The following is an 18,524-nucleotide window of genomic DNA, read 5'->3' as shown; positions in this document are numbered from 1 at the left end:
CTGTATTGACAACACGAATCTTTAGTATCCTTTAGAGATCAATTGGCGATAAGACGTTCATACCAAATAAAGCGAGTGAGTACGTGGTGAAGGTCTTCAAACTTTGAACTTTACATGGATACACATGAAATTCCAAAGCAATAATTGTCACTGATCACAACTCCTCCAATTTAGCAAATTGATTATTAGATAGGAAAAATCATCTTCTGGGTACTCTTCGTTACAACAGAAAAGGTAATCCCAAAGAGATTACAATTAAAAAATTGAAGAAGGATGAAATTGTGGCTAGAGAAATGGATAGAGGAATTGTGGTATCGAAAAGGAAAGAAAACATAGTAAAGAATTTGTGGAGGGGTAACGCAAACGAGATCAAAAAGTGATAAATCCTAAAATGGTCATTAAATACAATAAAAGTGAAATTACTTCAGATTAGATGTCGTTGTATCCATCCAGTTACGGACGTACTGTGGAATGGTATCATAAATTAGTCATTGAGTCAACGCTTTGATAATTTTTAAGGAGTTCAAAGAAGTTTTACGAGGGCTACTGCGTAGAAGTGCAAGCGGAAGCTTCAACATCGGCCAAGCGGAGGTCTCTTCAATCACACAGATTCAGAAAGAAAAGTTCAGTTCCATAGAATTAGAAAGTACTGTAGAAGATGTTATCAGAAACAACAGAGAAAGGAAAAACCAGGTCAATAAAGTGGTGACAATTCTTAGAGACTGTAATGAAGAAACTCATTTCTGTTTGCCTTGCTTGGACAAGATTCATAAAAATTGATGTAATGCAAACAGTTTTTTTTAAATAAATTCCATATAACAATTTAGTATAATCTATTTTTTTACATAATTTTACAAAGTCCTCAATAATTTTAATTAGATTGAAATAAATAAAAAACGAACCAAACAATAGCAAATTAGCTTCCAGGAATTATAATGGCAATAGATTGAAGGTGAACTCAACCCAAGACGATAAGTTGAAGATTCTGTCATTATAATAAGGTAGTTTGTGTCTACATGTACCGGACATATAGTTCGCCGGACCGATGTCCGGTGCATCTACACACATACATTATAAATCATAGACCACCGAGAATTCGGCAAAAACCACGGTCCGTTATCCGGTGAAAGAAACGGACGTCAACAAGCGCTCTAAGGCTTTCGAATTGGGAAATGATAGTTTGAAGAGCTTTTCGGAAAACCAACTATCGGACGACCACTTAAATAAAAAGGAACGGCATATGAATGCGCGAATTTACCGATTATTTAGTCAGTGTTAACAAATACCACTTGTATATTTGAACAGTTGTTGATTTTGTTGATAACTAATGATTACCAGATATGTACGAAGGACGTATTTCATATAAATTGAACTTATCCGAAACAAATCTACGTGAAGGGAATATACAGTATGTTTCTGAGGAAACCGGCCATAGGATTTCCGATGTTACCATTTAAACTCCATGATAACTTCGGGACGGCTACCTGCGCGGCCAGACCCTTCTCTCTCCGGGGGGGCGGTCGACATTTTCGGGTCAGTCTTTCTACCTGAATTTCATTGTTTATACATTAAATAATAATTTTTTTGTTCATAATTTTTTATCTTCTTAATGCTATTTTATTAAACACTATGAAATATCATTTATATACTGAAAAATTTGATATTTATATGTGGGGCCCGGAAATCATCCCTTCACATAGTTTTTCAACTTTGAAGTTCCAGAAAAAGAAAAATAATTTATACATCATAGTTTCGCATGTCTTCATTACCTAATGATGTCATCATGTATCATAAAATTTGCAGAGAACTTAGTCTAGTTCTATGAATTTTTGTGTATTGCTGTTTATTGATTGATATTCTATCAATATTCTTAGTTAAAATTTGTACACGATTCATCACTCTTAAACGTGACACTGTGAAAGATGAAACTGTACGAATTTTTAGCTATAGTTGATGATCGTGATCAATTAATAAATTATTTAATTGATTGTAAAGTGATAAGAAGTGAAATTATTTGTTATAAAAGTGTTTCCATGATTTCACTAAATCGTAAAACGTTAAAGTTTCGCTGTACTTATACATATTTCAGTGCTAAGCGAAAACGGAAGAAAAAAAAGGTGGTGCAATTGGGCAATAAGTGCTTTAAATGGCACTTGGTTTAATCAAATTCAAATAGAAATACAAACTGTATGTAGAATCATCGCTTATTTTATTTATTGTCGACCACCTCATCAAGAAAAAATTATGGAAGAGTTTTCGATAACAGCAACCCCTGCTTGTGATTGGATTTCATTTTGTAGGTCAGGTTAGGTCAGATTACGTTAGGCTAGGTCAGGTTAGGTTAGGTTAGGTTAGGTTTGAATGATTAATTTAAATATTACATTCATTACAATTATTTAATTCTTTAAACGCAAAAAACTACTTGAAGGGATGATTTCCGCGCCCTATATATATATATATATATATATATATATATATATATATATATATATATATATATATATATATATTTAGGAGTCATATTTTTTAAGTTAGTACCGTTTTGGAATTAAAACAAGAAGATATCATAATAATTTTATTTTTACATGAAAGCCTGTACCTTAATCTACTTTTCTACATAATTTCCGTGAATATCGAGGCACTTGTCATAACGTGGCACCAGTTTTTGAATACACTCCTTAAAAAATTGTGCGGCTTGACTTGTTAAACACTGTATCACAACTGTTTTAACTTCGTTATCGTCTTGAAGACGCTGACCGCCCAGGTGTTTCTTCAAGTGCAGGAACAAATGGTAGTCGCTGGGCGCCAGATCAGGGCTGTAGGGAGGATGATCTAGCGTTTCCCATTGAAAAGATTTGATGAGATCTTTGCTCCGATTAGCCACATGTGGACGGGCATTGTCATGCAACAAAACATACCCTTACTCAACTTGCCACGTCTTTTGTTCTGGATTGCACGACGCAGATTGTTCAATGTCTCACAATAAGACGCTGCATTGATTGTCTCATTACAAGGTCGAAACTCCAATTGCAATACTCCTTATCTGTCGCAAAAAACTGTGCACATAATTTTCCGGGTAGAAATTGTTGGCTTAAACTTCACTTTTTTGGGTGATGATGAATGTCGCCATTCCATGGATTGTTGTTTCGATTCTGGTGTGACGTAGGCCACCCATGTTCCGTCACCAGTAACAATTTGGTCTAAAAAATCTTCACCTTCATTGTGGTACCGTTCAAGGAAAGTCCATGCACTGCCTAAACGTTGGGTTTTGTGCGAATTCCTAAAAATTTTTGGAACCCAACGTGAACACAATTTCCGCTATTTCAAGTCACAAGTATATCGGTCACAATGCGATACAAAACACTACGAGAATATTAAGGAAAGTAGTCGCACGTCCACTTTCTGCACCAAATCTTCATTAACGACCGAAGGACGCCCACTCCGTTCTTCATCATGCACATTTGTGCGGCCATCTTTAAATGCTCCCACCCATTTCCTTACCATTTTATCACTCACAATGTTTTGTCCGTAAACTTCACAAATCTCACGATGAATATCGATCGGTTTTACGCCTTTAGCACTAAGAAATCGAATAACAGCCCGTACTTCGCAATCGGCGGGACTCAAGATTGTCGGAGGCATCTTAAACACTCAGTAAACAACGTACACAATGAAGAATCAGACTGTAATGGCGTCAGTGCGTAGACAAGATGTAGGTAACCAGCACTAACTAACCTAACCATGTGCGGAACGCCGGCCTTGGGGTTGCGGCGGCGGAATCGCAAAACGGTACTTACTTAAAAAGTATGCCTCGTATATTCTTGTTCAGCGTAATTTTCTTTATAAGATACTAAAATTTTAACTTTTCTCTGATCGAATATTAAAATAAATTGTTATAAAATAAGAAAGTTCCAACTGGATAAAGCAAAAAAACATAAAAAATTAACAAAATGAAAATTCAGTCAAGTAGCGTTAAACAGTTTCAAGCTATTAATCGCACCTGTCATTTGTTGACGTTGTTTGATTTTTTTCATTCAAAAACCAAAATAAATGTAATTTCATAGCGTCATGAACAAAAAAAATTGTTATTTAATGTATCAACAATAAAATTCAGATAGAAAGACTGACCCGAAAAGTTCGGCGACCCCGAAGCGAGAAGGCCACGCAAATAGGCGACCCGAAGTTAACAAGGATTTCAAATGGTAACATGGGAAATTGTATGGCCGGTTTCCTCAGAAACACACTGTATATATACCAATCGAATATATATCCATATAAAATTATATGTATATAAATCGAATCCACAAAAATCGAAATCATATAATAGAATGAAGTGAGAGACTTTGTGAGAACTGAAATTATATGTACTGATATTAATATCAATTCGATTCATATGGATTGTCTCCTCTATAGTGAAACTAGTAGCTCAGCCTCAGTTTAGGTGTGTCTTCTAGTTCTCATATGCTCCCAGGTATTCAGTCGTGAGAGTCCTATAATACCTGACATTCATGTCTTCTTTAACCCGCAGAATCCGTAAACGTCTCCTCTCACTAGTTTTTTGAGGTGTCCACCAGATAGCAATGTACTATTCGAACCTCATTAGTGCACATGTCGGCTCTGATCAATGTCGTATTTCAGCAGTATCTGACTTGGATACTTTCAGCAGTATCTTACTCCTACTATATTATCTAAATGGATAAATATTTTCCTTGTGATACACACAACAGGGTAACTATGTTATTGTTGTCTAGTTCGTTAAGTGTGCCTAAGCATTCCTAACTGTTTTTTGGAATTAATTACAGATAAACTTAGCATTTTAATGAATACTTGAATAATCGACCTGATTATTATTATCTGCCTTTTATACAGGGTGATTCATTAAGAATGTCCAATCTCTGAACTGTAGATTCTAGACCTCAAAATATTCTGTAGATTCTGCTCAACATGCCTTATGCAAATATTGCTAGCTTCCGAGATACGGAGTGTTCAAAGTTTAAATTTAAATTTTGATATTCGCAATAATTTTTTATGTTTTCACAATTTCTCTTTGAAAATTGGCAATTTTCGCATTCTTTGGCATGAGGAATCATAATTTGCACTTCAATTTAACATTGCTAATAGAGGGCGCTAGTTACACTTGTTTGTGTTAATTAAATCAAAGTAAACTTTTTTTGGGCTAAACTTACAACTAAAATCATAAAAAAATATTAAAAAGCGTTAAATTCTATAAAAAAAATGTTACTCCTCTTTGATTCGTGTAACTTAATCGGTTATCGAGTTATTTTTTCATAAAAAAATTTTATTATTAATACACTTCATAATCCGCTTTCGTAAAGATCTGTTAATATCAAATAATCCTTGTCTATTATTTTTAATTACATCCGCGGCTTCTTCTATTTTAAATAGAAGATTTAAATCAGGCCCTCTAGGTGGCCAAGCAAACTCACTTCCACGACCAATCCATCGATGCGGAAACTGTTCGTTTAAGTATTAACGATCTTGTAAAGAATAATGTGGTGGTGCTCCGTCGTGCAAAAACCACATATTTTGTCTTAAAACGAGAGGTATATCCTCTAGTAATTCGTGTAAATATTCTTGAAGAAAATCTAAATAAAGAGGTCCATTTAATTTGGTTGACAGTTCAAAAGGACCTATTAAATACCCACATATTACACCACACCAAATGTTAACCTTAAACTCGTGCTGAAAATGTGTTTCCCTCATAGCATGTGGATTTTCAGAATCCCACAAATGATTATTTTTATAATTAAATATTCTTCGTCTGCTAAGTGTTTGTTTACAAATTTGTTATTGTTACATATTTAAGGAATAATAAAATTTTTTTATGGAAAAATTAAAATTTATTGAAGTTTTTAGAAGCAAATAATTCGATAGCCGATTGAGTTACACGAATCAAATAAGAGTAACTTTTTTTGTAGAATTTAACGCTTTTTCATATTTTTTTATTATTTTAGTTGTGAGTTTAGCCCAAATAAATTTTACTTTGATTTAATTAACACAAACAAGTGTAACTAGCGCCCTCTATTAGCAATGTTATATTAGAATGCAAATTATGATTCCTCATGCCTAAAAACGTAAAAACTATTGCGAAAATCAAAATTTAAACTTTGAACACCCCGTATCTTGGAAACCAGCAATATTTGCATAGGGCATGTTGAGCAGAATCATCATATTTTGAGGTCTAGAATCTACAGAGATTGGACATTCTTATTGAATCACCCTGTATTTCTGTCTTCTATATCTAACTAGGTGCTTCTTCCAATCGCGTTAATTTTTTTGTTTTTGAATCGTCTGTCTATCATTTGAAGATATTCCTTCCCTGTCGAGTAATGACCTAATGTCCTCCACTCCTTTTTGTTTATACATATTTGCATTCCATCCTGCAGTTTGTTCGAGGATTCCTATTTGACTAGCGAGTCCATGTCTACTCACTCTGTGTTCCATTATTTCGGATGGATTTTCCACCCAGAAGCGTGTATAACATGTTTTTATTTCTTCTGTAGTTTATATGAAGATCACCCATTGATTTTGGAGAAGTTGTTTCTCGTTGTCTACAGGCTGGTTCTGCTAGTTTTGCTGGTTAATAGGTCTCACAACAGTATAGGTCTTCGATCTAATTGGTTGAGTTTACCTGTAGCATTAAAAAAATAGATATTTACGTAGTGCGGTCCATGAGCTCTTAGCCTACAATAGAAAGAAAGGTAATGAGGTAATGAGTCATAATTTTCAGACAGTCAGAGCCAAATCAGGGCTCTATGGTGGATGATCAATCTTGTTGAAGCCACATTCGTGTATAGTAGCCTTGAAAAGGAAAGCAGTGCATTTTAATGAAGCAAGCGTTCCTCTCGGCTGATTTTGCCTTTTTTCATTATTTTTTTAAAGCAATGCCTTATTGAAAATAATATGCCCCGTCACGGTTGTATTTAATCAAAAGGATATTCTCGTAGTTCAAAAATGTTGTAGCTATCATTTTTTTGGAGCTTTTCGTGACTTTTGCTTTTCTTTAGCTCGTGCTCTTCTTTCCGATTCCACTCCATCAAATCTCTCCTGGAAATCGTATCATAGTAGAAGATCACACTTTCTAGACCCTCGTGGCAAATTTCTAAAAAGCAAACAAGATACATCTTCAAGCAACTATAAGAAACAAAAAAATTTAAATAGGAATGACTGTAAACATAGAGAAGTTTCTTATGATATACAACCGAAGTTAACATAATATCGCCAGAAAGATGGATTTTCTGACGTGGGGGTATATATGCGAAGTGAAGCATCCAACTGTAACGCTGCGTGTTTCCAAAATGAACTGCGGCCGGCGAGATTTTGACTAGAGAATCAGGCCTAATGAAAAATTTCTAGACCCGGATTAATGGATTAATTTTTATATATTTTGAAGTTTGAAAAACAGATAGCGCTTATCACTGCAATATTATGAATAGCTATAAAAATACGATTTTGAAATCAAAACATTCGAACTACATCTATATTTTATCTTAAGATCTAAATAAATTTCGTAATTAATCAATCCCGATTTACAAATCTCGTCATTTTTGGTACAATGATATAGAACGGAAACATTAGGGTGGTCGTTAAAAAATAAATATTTTGCATTTTGCAACGCCCTTCAAACTTCAACTTATTTTTAAAATCAAAATGATACGTGCCTCTACGTGATCTAAGTTGATTTTTCGCTATAATCAGTTTCTTCTTTATGTCCGTAATTTTAGCAGTACAATTAATGACATCAAAAATAAATTCTCATCTGGAACTGAATATTTTCGTGTCTGCCCGATTGCACATTAAATCATCTTATTACTTAAATTACCGTTTCATTTCAAAATGGCACTTTTCCCAATTGCCTTAAGACGGCTATAATTATACATCTGCCTAAAGGAAGAGATAAAAATCAAGCTTCGAATTATGGCCCAATTGCACTCCTTTCCACATTGTCTAAGATCATGGAAAGATTGTTTTTTAATTCTAAAATACTTACTATCCATCAATTTTGGTTTTTAAGTAACAAAAGCACAAATGATGCTATATTATCCCTTATAAATAATGTCTACTCTAGCCTAAACAGCCTCCACTACAACAACTTTTTTTGTGATTTTTCTAAGGCTTTCGATTGTTTTAATCATATTTTAATTAACAAATTGGAGTATTACGGTTTCAGGGGAACACCTCTCGCATAGTTTAAGTCATACCTCACCAACAGAAGTCAGCTTGTAGGGATTGATACAACGATGCCTTCTTGACGTTGTTGTTTAGGGTTTGTTGTGGGCAATTCCTTGAAATAGGAGTTGCGTATTGCCGCCTCATCTAAAAAATTAAGTTCCTCCTGTTTTGCGCTGAGATTAGTTTCCAAAGAACTGAACTTATCCACCTCCTTAACAGTTTATTATGCCCTTATTGAGTCGCATCTCCGATATGCCGTACCCTTTTGGGGTACGTGTAGTGCGACTCAATTTGAGCGAATCTTCAAACTATTTATTGTATTTGTATCTTTATCTAATTATGTCAATATTTGTTGTTTACTTTTCACAATTTTTGTCTACAAATTGTAAACAAAAATCTAAATTAAAAAAATTTCCCAGTTGATCCAGCCTATTCAATAAACAAATGAAAGATATTCAAATAGATATTTTTATTTTCAAATTACATTAGTACAAACATTTAGATATATTTAGATTTATTCACTCAAAGCCCCAAGTAAGCTTTCTTTAGTATTTATAATGCCTTTTCTTCTATAACCATCCAAGATTTGAACGAGGAATTGTTTTGCATTCTTGCGTTAGTTTAACGTTTAATTAAATTAGATCGTGTAAAGGCACGTGTTGCTTTGAATTAAAAAAGAAATCCAAGTATTTTTCAATCAAAAAGAAGCTTTTTAGAGGACGTTTCAATAAATTCCATTTTCAAGATCCACCCTTAGGAACATATATATATATTTAATAAAAAATAATAGAGTGCTCTATCTTAACTTACTTATGAGTTTGTGCTAACTCAAGTGGAAACATTCAAAATACAAATTTAGTATTTTATTAACAATGACACTGATATTATTTTTTAAAATCAAAAATAAGGTACACTATAGTTCAAATAATCTGATACCAGGTGTCTCAAGGCACTACCTCTTTCTTTTTATAACATAATTATATAAAAAACAATTGCGTTAAATGGTAAAAGTAAATAAATTATATTTATCACATTCAACAGTCCTATATTTAACATTACATCATGTGTTTAACTATAATACCTTTGATGCAATTCAAAAAAGAAAATTACAGCAAGTCTAGTTATTTCCTGCAGAGTCCATGCAAGCTGCAAAGCTTATTAATACCATTTTTGTACTGACGATCTTAATCATGGTTTGTAAAACTACAAATGTGTTATTTAAGGTCATTTATGTTCTTAGATTTTATTCGATAAACTATATGTTTATAATATAAAAGTTGATCGAAATGTTCTACAACAATATCTACAAGATTATGAGATCTGTTTACCAGAACATGTTCAGGTGAATCATGTACAAAAAAATGTGAATAATTTTCTTGCAATGAAGAAAAATATGGTGATTCGATTATGTGAATAATGATTAACCTTCAGCATACATTCATACCCCAACTACCACATGACTGTCAAATGTATAATACCGGTTATCAAATAGCGGAAATATTATCACAGATGTTCTCACTTTCTTAAACCATAATCGACTTAAAAAAAAGGTAATCCGGTCTCTAGGATAGATAAAACAACTGAAAACTATATAAAAACATATTTTCTACGATTTCGCCGCAACATCGAATCTAATAAAACTACTTGGTGTAATTATATCGAAACTAGAGAAAACTATAAATTTGGCTATAATATCTTGAACTTTATTTTATTTACTGAATACATTGTTAACTGCTACCACTACTCCAACACTCACAATTGAACTTCTGTCTCTGGAGACGATCATTTGGGAAAGGAAACGCTCATGACAACGTTCCAAATAAATTGAGATTCTATGGTTTGTCGTCCTAACTTATCAACTGGCTCACTAACTTTATCAAAGATCCTCCAGATCGCTCTCGATAAACAGACCTCTGAAAGGTTTGAAGTCAACGCTTGGGTGCATCTTGTCATCTACTTTCTTTCTCCTGTACATCAACGATCTCCTCGACAAAACTACAAACCCGATTTATAGCTTCTTCCGACGATATCACACTAGCCAGCAACAAATCACCACCATCAATACATGTTGAAAACATTCTAGAATGGGGTGGAAGCGATCTGATTTTTACAGGCTAGCACTGCAGCTCACCATCACCGTAAATTCGTTTGTTGGATGTTGGAAGCAATATGTCCTGGCATAGTCACGTGGCAGAATTAACTAAAGCAGCTTCACATCAACTTGGAGTCATCATAAAGACCAAAAAGTTATATACTCCGCAACAGATTCAAATCCTCTACAAGGCCCAAATTCCTCCATGTTTAGAATATTGCTAGCACATTTGAAATTCAGCTTCCAAGCATACCCAGGAGATGCTTGAATCAATACAGAAGAGTGCAGTTCGACTTATAAGAGTTGATCAAAGACTTGGACAGCTTAGAGCATAGAAGAAGTTCAAGATCAATATCCACAGGCATCTCCACACGGCAGGCACCACTGGAATTACTCGATTGTGAAAGAGTTCACTATATTGTGCCTGCTTTTTACATTAAAAAAATTGTGAGTGTTGTAGAGGTACTAGTAAGTTATATGATTCCAACTTATGTATAATGTTTAATAATATTTTCTCTCCTTAACATAAACCTATGGAAAAATTCCGGATACTATGGTCATGAATGAATATTTCTCAGTAACATTAAATACTACTTGAAAAATTATTTGTGCGAATATTAAAAAATTATTTCTGCAAAAATTCAGACATATAATTCTAATCAAATGAATCGTCATTTGAAATAAAGAGTTTACCAAAAAATTTCACAAGTAATCCTACTAGTTTCCTGCTATAATATTTATTATTAAATTATATTTAGACGCCCCATTATAGACCCAGTGTATAAAAAATTGATTGCCACAACTCTTAAATGCGTTAAATGGTTTCAGTTGGATGAAAGGTATGACTAGAATCACGAAAGCGTCTCTGATTTGGTTTTGACTTTCTAAGAATTCTAAAATGTAGTCTGACTATTCCTTGAGAGACAAATCACCTATTTTCCTGGCTAATATTAGTATGAATATTGAATTACATCGTTAAAGAACTTTTTGTTGATATTGACATACCTGGTGGCAGGCAATTACTTGGACTGGTTTCGATCTGGCTCTAGTATTTTGTTCAAGTAATCACGAGGGTTGTTTCTTTTTCAACTTTCAACCAATGAGCTATGTAGAAAAGATTATAATCAAATGTATCATATCTGTGAACAAGCTTTCCAATACCTTCTTCATAATATTTAGTCGCAAATGATTGGAAATCACTTTTGACGGTTTCTTTGAGCTCCATGTTAGTTTGGAAGCGCCGCATTCCAAACCGCTGCTTCAAATTAAAGAAAATATAAAAATTACAAGGGACTGTACGGTGGGTATTCGAATATTTCACTTACACGACTGTTGTGAATCAGAATAATTCCAGAAGTGAGCTTGTCTCTTCGTTTGTTTTCAATATCTCTCCGTAAGCTTTATTTTTTGATCCAAGCTACTTATTTTGAAGGTTCCTTCGAATTTTTTTGGTCTCATCGAAGAATTTACGTGCATCCAATGTTGTACCCATTAAGTCTTGTGGTTGTCCTTCAACATCGTTGGAACCGAGCGAGCGCAATTTTTTTTGTAGAGCAACTTCGGAAATTGCCTCGATAATTCACTCATGATGAACCTTGAGTTTCCCTAATCGCTTGATCAACTCACTGAACAGTGTCATCTGTAGCGACAGACATGCCTCCTTTACCCTTTCATCAAGAACATCAGTTTGACCATCCTTAACAGCAAGAATCGAATAACATCTCGGGAATCACATTCAGCGGGACAATTAATATCGACAGCCATGTTTATGTGACTGCAACTCAACAGGATGCGGAATCGCCTACTACTCACCTGCTAAATTCCTGGACTTCATACTGTACGATCGGCGGTTGAAAAAGAAAACAACCCTCGTATATGCGTAAAAAAATGCTGTATAGTGTCATCTTACTTGATTATAATGCTTACAAACAACAAATAACATGAAAAAATTGTTGATAAATATAAGAATAATTCACTTTTGGATATACGAATTATTTTTTTATTATTTATCATTTTTTTTCTACAGTTTCACTTCTAATTTAACAGTTAGTTATAAATAATTGATTACTGCTATTAGATTTTTTGTTCAAAATGAAAATCCTCGTAATTGTGAATAAACAAAAAAAAATACTTTTAAATTAACGGTTTAATTTTAAAAAATGTGTGCTCATCATTTCTACACGTGCTACATCAATTCTATTGTGTGTGAATTAACCAGATGCAGATTTAGCTTCATTTGAATTTATACCTCTAATCAATTTGGTTACGTTCACCCGCATTTCCTGTTCCTGATTGTGACAATTAATTTTTATTGTTTTTTTTTTATTTTTTCCATGTTTATTAGTCAAGATTTATATTCTCACTATTTTAATACTCGTTTTCAAAGTTATCAGTGATATGATAATGAATCATCGATAATAATTCTAAAACTGTACCAGTTGTTCCAAATTCTAGTCGGTCGATCTCGAAAACATAAAGAGACGATTGAATTGTCACAAAATGTCGAATCTAAGGAATATTCCAAGTATTTAGTTCCTAATTATTCAACTTAAAACAAGTCTGCTAGGATTTTTGATTCAGTGCTTTATATAGTCATTTAAAGCAGTATAGGTTAGAAAAATTGCTTCCTATTTAAACTGTCGTCATTGTTACGACACAATATAATTAGAATTGTTTTCAGTACGAGCCTGTAAATTTTTGAGAACATCAAATTTGAAAAGAAAAACACCAAATTCAGTGTAAATAGCTTGTAACTGCTTTATTAAATTAACCACTCACCATTATTTTCGAAAAATTTCTTTATATGTCTTGTATCAGGTACTTATTGACTCTGTTAATGTTATTCAAAGTAATCCAAGTGAAAACGTCTTCAACAATTTCAGTTCTTGTTAAAGTATCATTGCATTTATAACAGAAAACTAATCGATTCCATTTCATTTATATTTCCGGTGATCGTCGTGCCATTCAGGAGATGTCCTATGTTATTGCAAAGTATTCCTTAGACTGGTACCTATGATAGGGGATACATTTTTTGCCCTCTTTCATTAGATATATCAGTAATGAAACACTGGTCATCCAGTTATTAAGAAATACTTTACCACTAGTCCCAAGATTGTTTGTAATCGTAACAAAATCTGGATACTCCAATCAATACACTTTATAACCCCATTTATGTGGTTTTTTGGGGTTGTGTTGTTTTAAAGTTGATGGAGCTTTTGTTGGGATGGTCCCCTAATCAACAGCAAGGTGTTCTTCTTTGGGAACAAGAAGGTAACATGATGGTTTGTAGTTCCAGACTAAAAGTCAAAATCGTAACAAAATCTGGATACACCAATCAATACAAACACTTTATAACCCCATTTTTGTGGTTTTTTGGGGTTGCGTTGTTTCAAATTTATTCGAGCTTTTGTTGGGATGATACGCTCATCAACAGCAAGGTGCTCTTCTTTGGGAACAAGAAGGTAACATGATGGTTTGTAATTCCAGACTAAAAGTCAAAATCGTAACAAAATCTGGATGCTCCAATCAATACAAACACTTTATAACCCCATTTATGTGGTTTTTTGGCGTTGTGTTGTTTTAAAGTTGATGGAGCTTTTGTTGGTATGGTCCCCTAATCAACAGCATGGTGTTCTTCTTTGGGAACAAGTCAAAATCGTAACAAAATCTGGATACTCCAATCAATACAAACACTTTATAACCCCATTTTTGTGGTTTTTTGGGGTTGCGTTGTTTCAAATTTATTCGAGCTTTGGTTGGGATGATACGCTCATCAACAGCAAGGTGCTCTTCTTTGGGAACAAGAAGGTAACATGATGGTTTGTAATTCCAGACTAAAAGTCAAAATCGTAACAAAATCTGGATGCTCCAATCAATACAAACACTTTATAACCCCATTTATGTGGTTTTTTGGCGTTGTGTTGTTTTAAAGTTGATGGAGCTTTTGTTGGTATGGTCCCCTAATCAACAGCAAGGTGTTTTTCTTTGGGAACAAGAAGGTAACATGATGGTTTGTAGTTCCAGACTAAAAGTCAAAATCGTAACAAAATCTGGATACTCCAATCAATACAAACACTTTATAACCCCATTTTTGTGGTTTTTTGGGGTTGCGTTGTTTCAAATTTATTCGAGCTTTTGTTGGGATGATACGCTCATCAACAGCAAGGTGCTCTTCTTTGGGAACAAGAAGGTAACATGATGGTTTGTAATTCCAGACTAAAAGTCAAAATCGTAACAAAATCTGGATGCTCCAATCAATACAAACACTTTATAACCCCATTTATGTGGTTTTTTGGCGTTGTGTTGTTTTAAAGTTGATGGAGCTTTTGTTGGTATGGTCCCCTAATCAACAGCAAGGTGTTCTTCTTTGAGAACAAGAAGGTAACAAGATGGTTTGTAGTTCCAGACTAAAAGTCAAAATCGTAACAAAATCTGGATACTCCACTCAATACAAGCACTTCATAACCCCATTTATGTGCTTTACTTGTTTTCGGATTCATGATTTTTTGACAATTTTGCATTCATTAGGAAAATATGCAGTTTTAATACTGCATGGAATATTGGTGTAGCTTTATTAGTAGATTGTGTAGAATAAAAGTTTTTAATTACGTCTTTTTAATTCATTCAATTTTTTTTTGATATTTAGTATTTACACTATTATTTGTTTCTTGCGTCATTTATTGAGATGTTCCCATAGGAAAAGATTTAAGTACAATTTGCAAGTGTTGCTTGAATACTATTGCTTGATCCTTATTAGTTTTTGCCTAGTCTCTATCTTTATTTTTAATTAGATGTTCAGCGTCGGATTAAGTAGAGGAGTCCTGGGGTTAAAATCGACTCGAGGCGTACTTAAAGAAATTAAAATTATTCCGAACTTTTGTAAACGTAATATTTCAAACAATTTTTAGAAAAAATGTAAATTTTGCCACGGATTCAATACTGCTTTTAAAATAATTCAAATTAATATTTTGCAAGGCCTCTACCTGTTTGAGGCCTGGGGCTTCAGCCCCCTCCTAGACCCTTCCTAAATCCAACGTTGGGGATGTTCCATTTATTGAGGCCTCAAATATTTTTTGAGTTTCCACAGTGAGTGGTCGGTTGCTTCGATCTAGATAATTTTGGAAATGTTTACTTTTAATCTCGTTCATGAGTTTTTTATCCACTGATCGTATTCAAAATTGATTTTTCTTTCAAATTTTGTAGTTTTTGAAGATACTTTTTTCAACAGAAAATCTTTTTCAGTTGAAGTTCAAAAAAGAATTGTAAATGAAATTTTTTAAATTTTATTCATATAATCTATTAAATTACAACTCAAAATTGTTAATCTTCATGAAATGATACAGTCACTTTACGTGGTTGCTATTTTGAATGTTCAGAATTGGAAAACGCCAGCTTCTCTATTCCATGTTTTCGTGAAATAAAGGGTTGAATACTTTTTTAAATCGCAAGTTATAGCGAAATTTATTGAAGAATTTGTAATTTCTGGAACCGTTGGTGATATTCATACTGTTTACACTACCACTACACCAATACTCACAATTACACTGACGGACTCGCGTTTCGATAACCAAGTTATCGTCCTCAGAGATTGAAGGTAAACTCTGAAGACGATAACTTGGTGTAGTGATCATGTAAACTGTGTATTCAGTGAATTTAGATAATAATCGTGGGTTGATTAGGGACATAATACTCCTTATAGGGAAAAGTTGATGTTACATTATTTCAGCGGACTATTAGTATTTTTGATTTTGATTGATTACGGCTATAGAAAAGTGTATGAAAGGTAGTATTGAAAACACTCATAATTATATCATCATGACTGATTACGGATTAAATTCTTAAACCCAACTTAGTATATCTAACAAAAATTAAATTGGTGATTGATAGAATTCAAAAAATCTAGGTCCGTATTTAAAATTTCGTTGGGTGTACGAATCGTCAGATGGATATACGTTGTAAAAAAAATTCTAAACATAAGTTATTTCCATTTATCTCATGAACAAAAGGAAAAATTTCTTTATCTGTTTCCGTTTTCGGAATGCGCCTCGAATTTGGTACAGATTGGACGGTAAACAAATATTAAAATGATTCATGTTGTGCATCCCAATATGAAATCCCAATATAAAACGCATTTATTCTATACATAAAAAGGATAATATATAAATAGATAAGACTGTAAAAAACAACTAGGTTAGCTGGTGATGATATCAGTGAATATTATCCAAAAAACTTCTTATTGTTTTCAATTTTTTGACGTATTTAATTTAACGAAAAAACAATCACTGATAACTCTCAACTTATGGTCCAGTTTAGTATAAAAATTATGATTTAAAACTCTTTAGATGCTGCACTGCAGTCTCATAGCTCGGTAGGCCGCTGTCATCTTGTTTGATGTTTTGTTGGTCATTAGTATGAATTGGAACAACTGCTTCATACGCTGGTGGCGGACCAGGCGTAGATGGTCGATGAATTTCGTTGCAGAGGTCTTCTGATACCAGCCACTAAACCAAAAATGCAGTTAGTCATTACACACTTTAAAAAATGAAACTAATATATGAAAGAATGGTGAAAAATCCAAACTGAACACATTGATTGACTAATAAGGAGAAATGGCACTAGTGATCTGATATTTATTGTATATTTGGAAATTTCTATGGATTCCTTGATTTTCAGTAGTGGCTACTGAGCTTTAACCAAAATCTCTCTATTCTCCTATTTGGCATTTTTCCCTATTTGTTTTGTACACCAATTGAAATTTTAATAATAAATTACGTGAGAAGTATTCAGGTTTTCAGTTCCTAGCTAGATTAAGTTATGAATTTTCGTTCGTCATTACATTTAATATCCTTATTAATAATATATTCGTCGACTTATTCAAAACAAAAAACTCCATGTCACATATTACAATTATTCCGAACGAAAATTTTCACATTTTTAAAGAAATTTTTTTATCGTCACACTGTCAGTCAAATGTTTAAAGCGTACATTTGTGGCATCAGATATAAACTTTAATTACCAACTCAGTTTTATTCTGGAACTGCATTTGCAATGACGTGAAGTTGACCTTTCAGAAAGTCGGGAGTTGGGAATAGCATTCTGACATTTCAACTAGTAAACTTCAAATTTAGCTACCGACAACGGAACTTTCCGTAACGGGAAGGGAACTCTCGTAGGATTTTTCAAATATTCCAGTAACGTGTACCTATTTATGGTAAGTTAACGAGACTCTGTCAGGATATTTTTTGTTTCACAGTACATTTGCTTCGTGTGATATGTACAAAACTATTCTACAGAACTAATGTTCTGTTGTATATTATATGAATGATACGAAATCTGCAATATATTGCAGATCCATACAAGTACATTCTATGTAGAAATTCTTTCATAACAATCGGAATATTTATTTACATTCTTGTAATGTCTTGATACCTCATACTAGTTTAATGGTCAATTTTTTTCTTTTTGCGTTTCTTGGTCTTAAAAATTACTCAAGTGGTGGATTTGGGTGGGTTTCTATAGTTTTGCGATGTGTCATGATGCTTTCTTGTATTGTTAGATAATCCAACATCTGTAATGACTTGATGAAGTTAACATACACTGATGTGAACTTTAATACCTCATACTAGGTCTATTGACTAATTTTTTTTCATTCTTTTTGCGTTTCTTAATCTCAAAAATTCCCCTAGTAGTTGATTTGGATGAGTTTATATAGTTTTGTGATGTGTGATGATGCTTTCTTGGATTGTTAGATAATCCAACATCTGTAATGACTTGATGAAGTTAACATACACTGATGTGAACTTTAATACCTCATACTAGGTCTATTGACTAATTTTTTTTAATTCTTTTTGCGTTTCTTAATCTCAAAAATTTCCCTAGTAGTTGATTTGGATGAGTTTATATAGTTTTGTGATGTGTGATGATGCTTTCTTGGATTGTTAGATAATCCAACATCTGTAATGACTTGATGAAGTTAACATACACTGATGTGAACTTTAATACCTCATACTAGGTCTATTGACTAATTTTTTTTCATTCTTTTTGCGTTTCTTAATCTCAAAAATTCCCCTAGTAGTTGATTTGGATGAGTTTATATAGTTTTGTGATGTGTGATGATGCTTTCTTGGATTGTTAGATAATCCAACATCTGTAATGACTTGATGAAGTTAACATACACTGATGTGAACTTTAATACCTCATACTAGGTCTATTGACTAATTTTTTTTCATTCTTTTTGCGT

At 33.3% G+C, this 18,524-nt stretch overlaps 2 protein-coding genes across 10 annotated transcripts in view; one reads left to right on the top strand and one right to left on the bottom strand.

The window, feature by feature from the left end:
• LOC130897446 (probable beta-hexosaminidase fdl) overlaps positions 1 to 18,524 on the top strand; it is a 126,345-nt gene that overhangs the window by 42,923 nt on the left and 64,898 nt on the right. The gene's annotated exons all lie outside the window — the stretch shown is intronic.
• Positions 14,845 to 18,524, bottom strand: part of LOC130897454 (uncharacterized) — a 77,950-nt gene continuing 74,270 nt past the window's right edge. For all 3 annotated transcript variants that reach the window (XM_057806319.1, XM_057806317.1, XM_057806320.1), the window contains one exon: positions 14,845 to 16,785. In XM_057806319.1, coding sequence (XP_057662302.1) covers positions 16,606 to 16,785 — 180 coding nt within the window. In that variant the 3' untranslated portion in view covers positions 14,845 to 16,605. The remainder of the gene's footprint in view (positions 16,786 to 18,524) is intronic.

The sequence above is a fragment of the Diorhabda carinulata genome, chromosome 8 (genome assembly GCF_026250575.1).
Source record: "Diorhabda carinulata isolate Delta chromosome 8, icDioCari1.1, whole genome shotgun sequence".
In the NCBI taxonomy this organism is placed as follows: Eukaryota; Metazoa; Arthropoda; class Insecta; order Coleoptera; family Chrysomelidae; genus Diorhabda; species Diorhabda carinulata.
The sequence above is the reverse complement of the archived record's forward strand: the minus strand, read 5'-3'. Positions and strand labels throughout refer to the sequence as shown.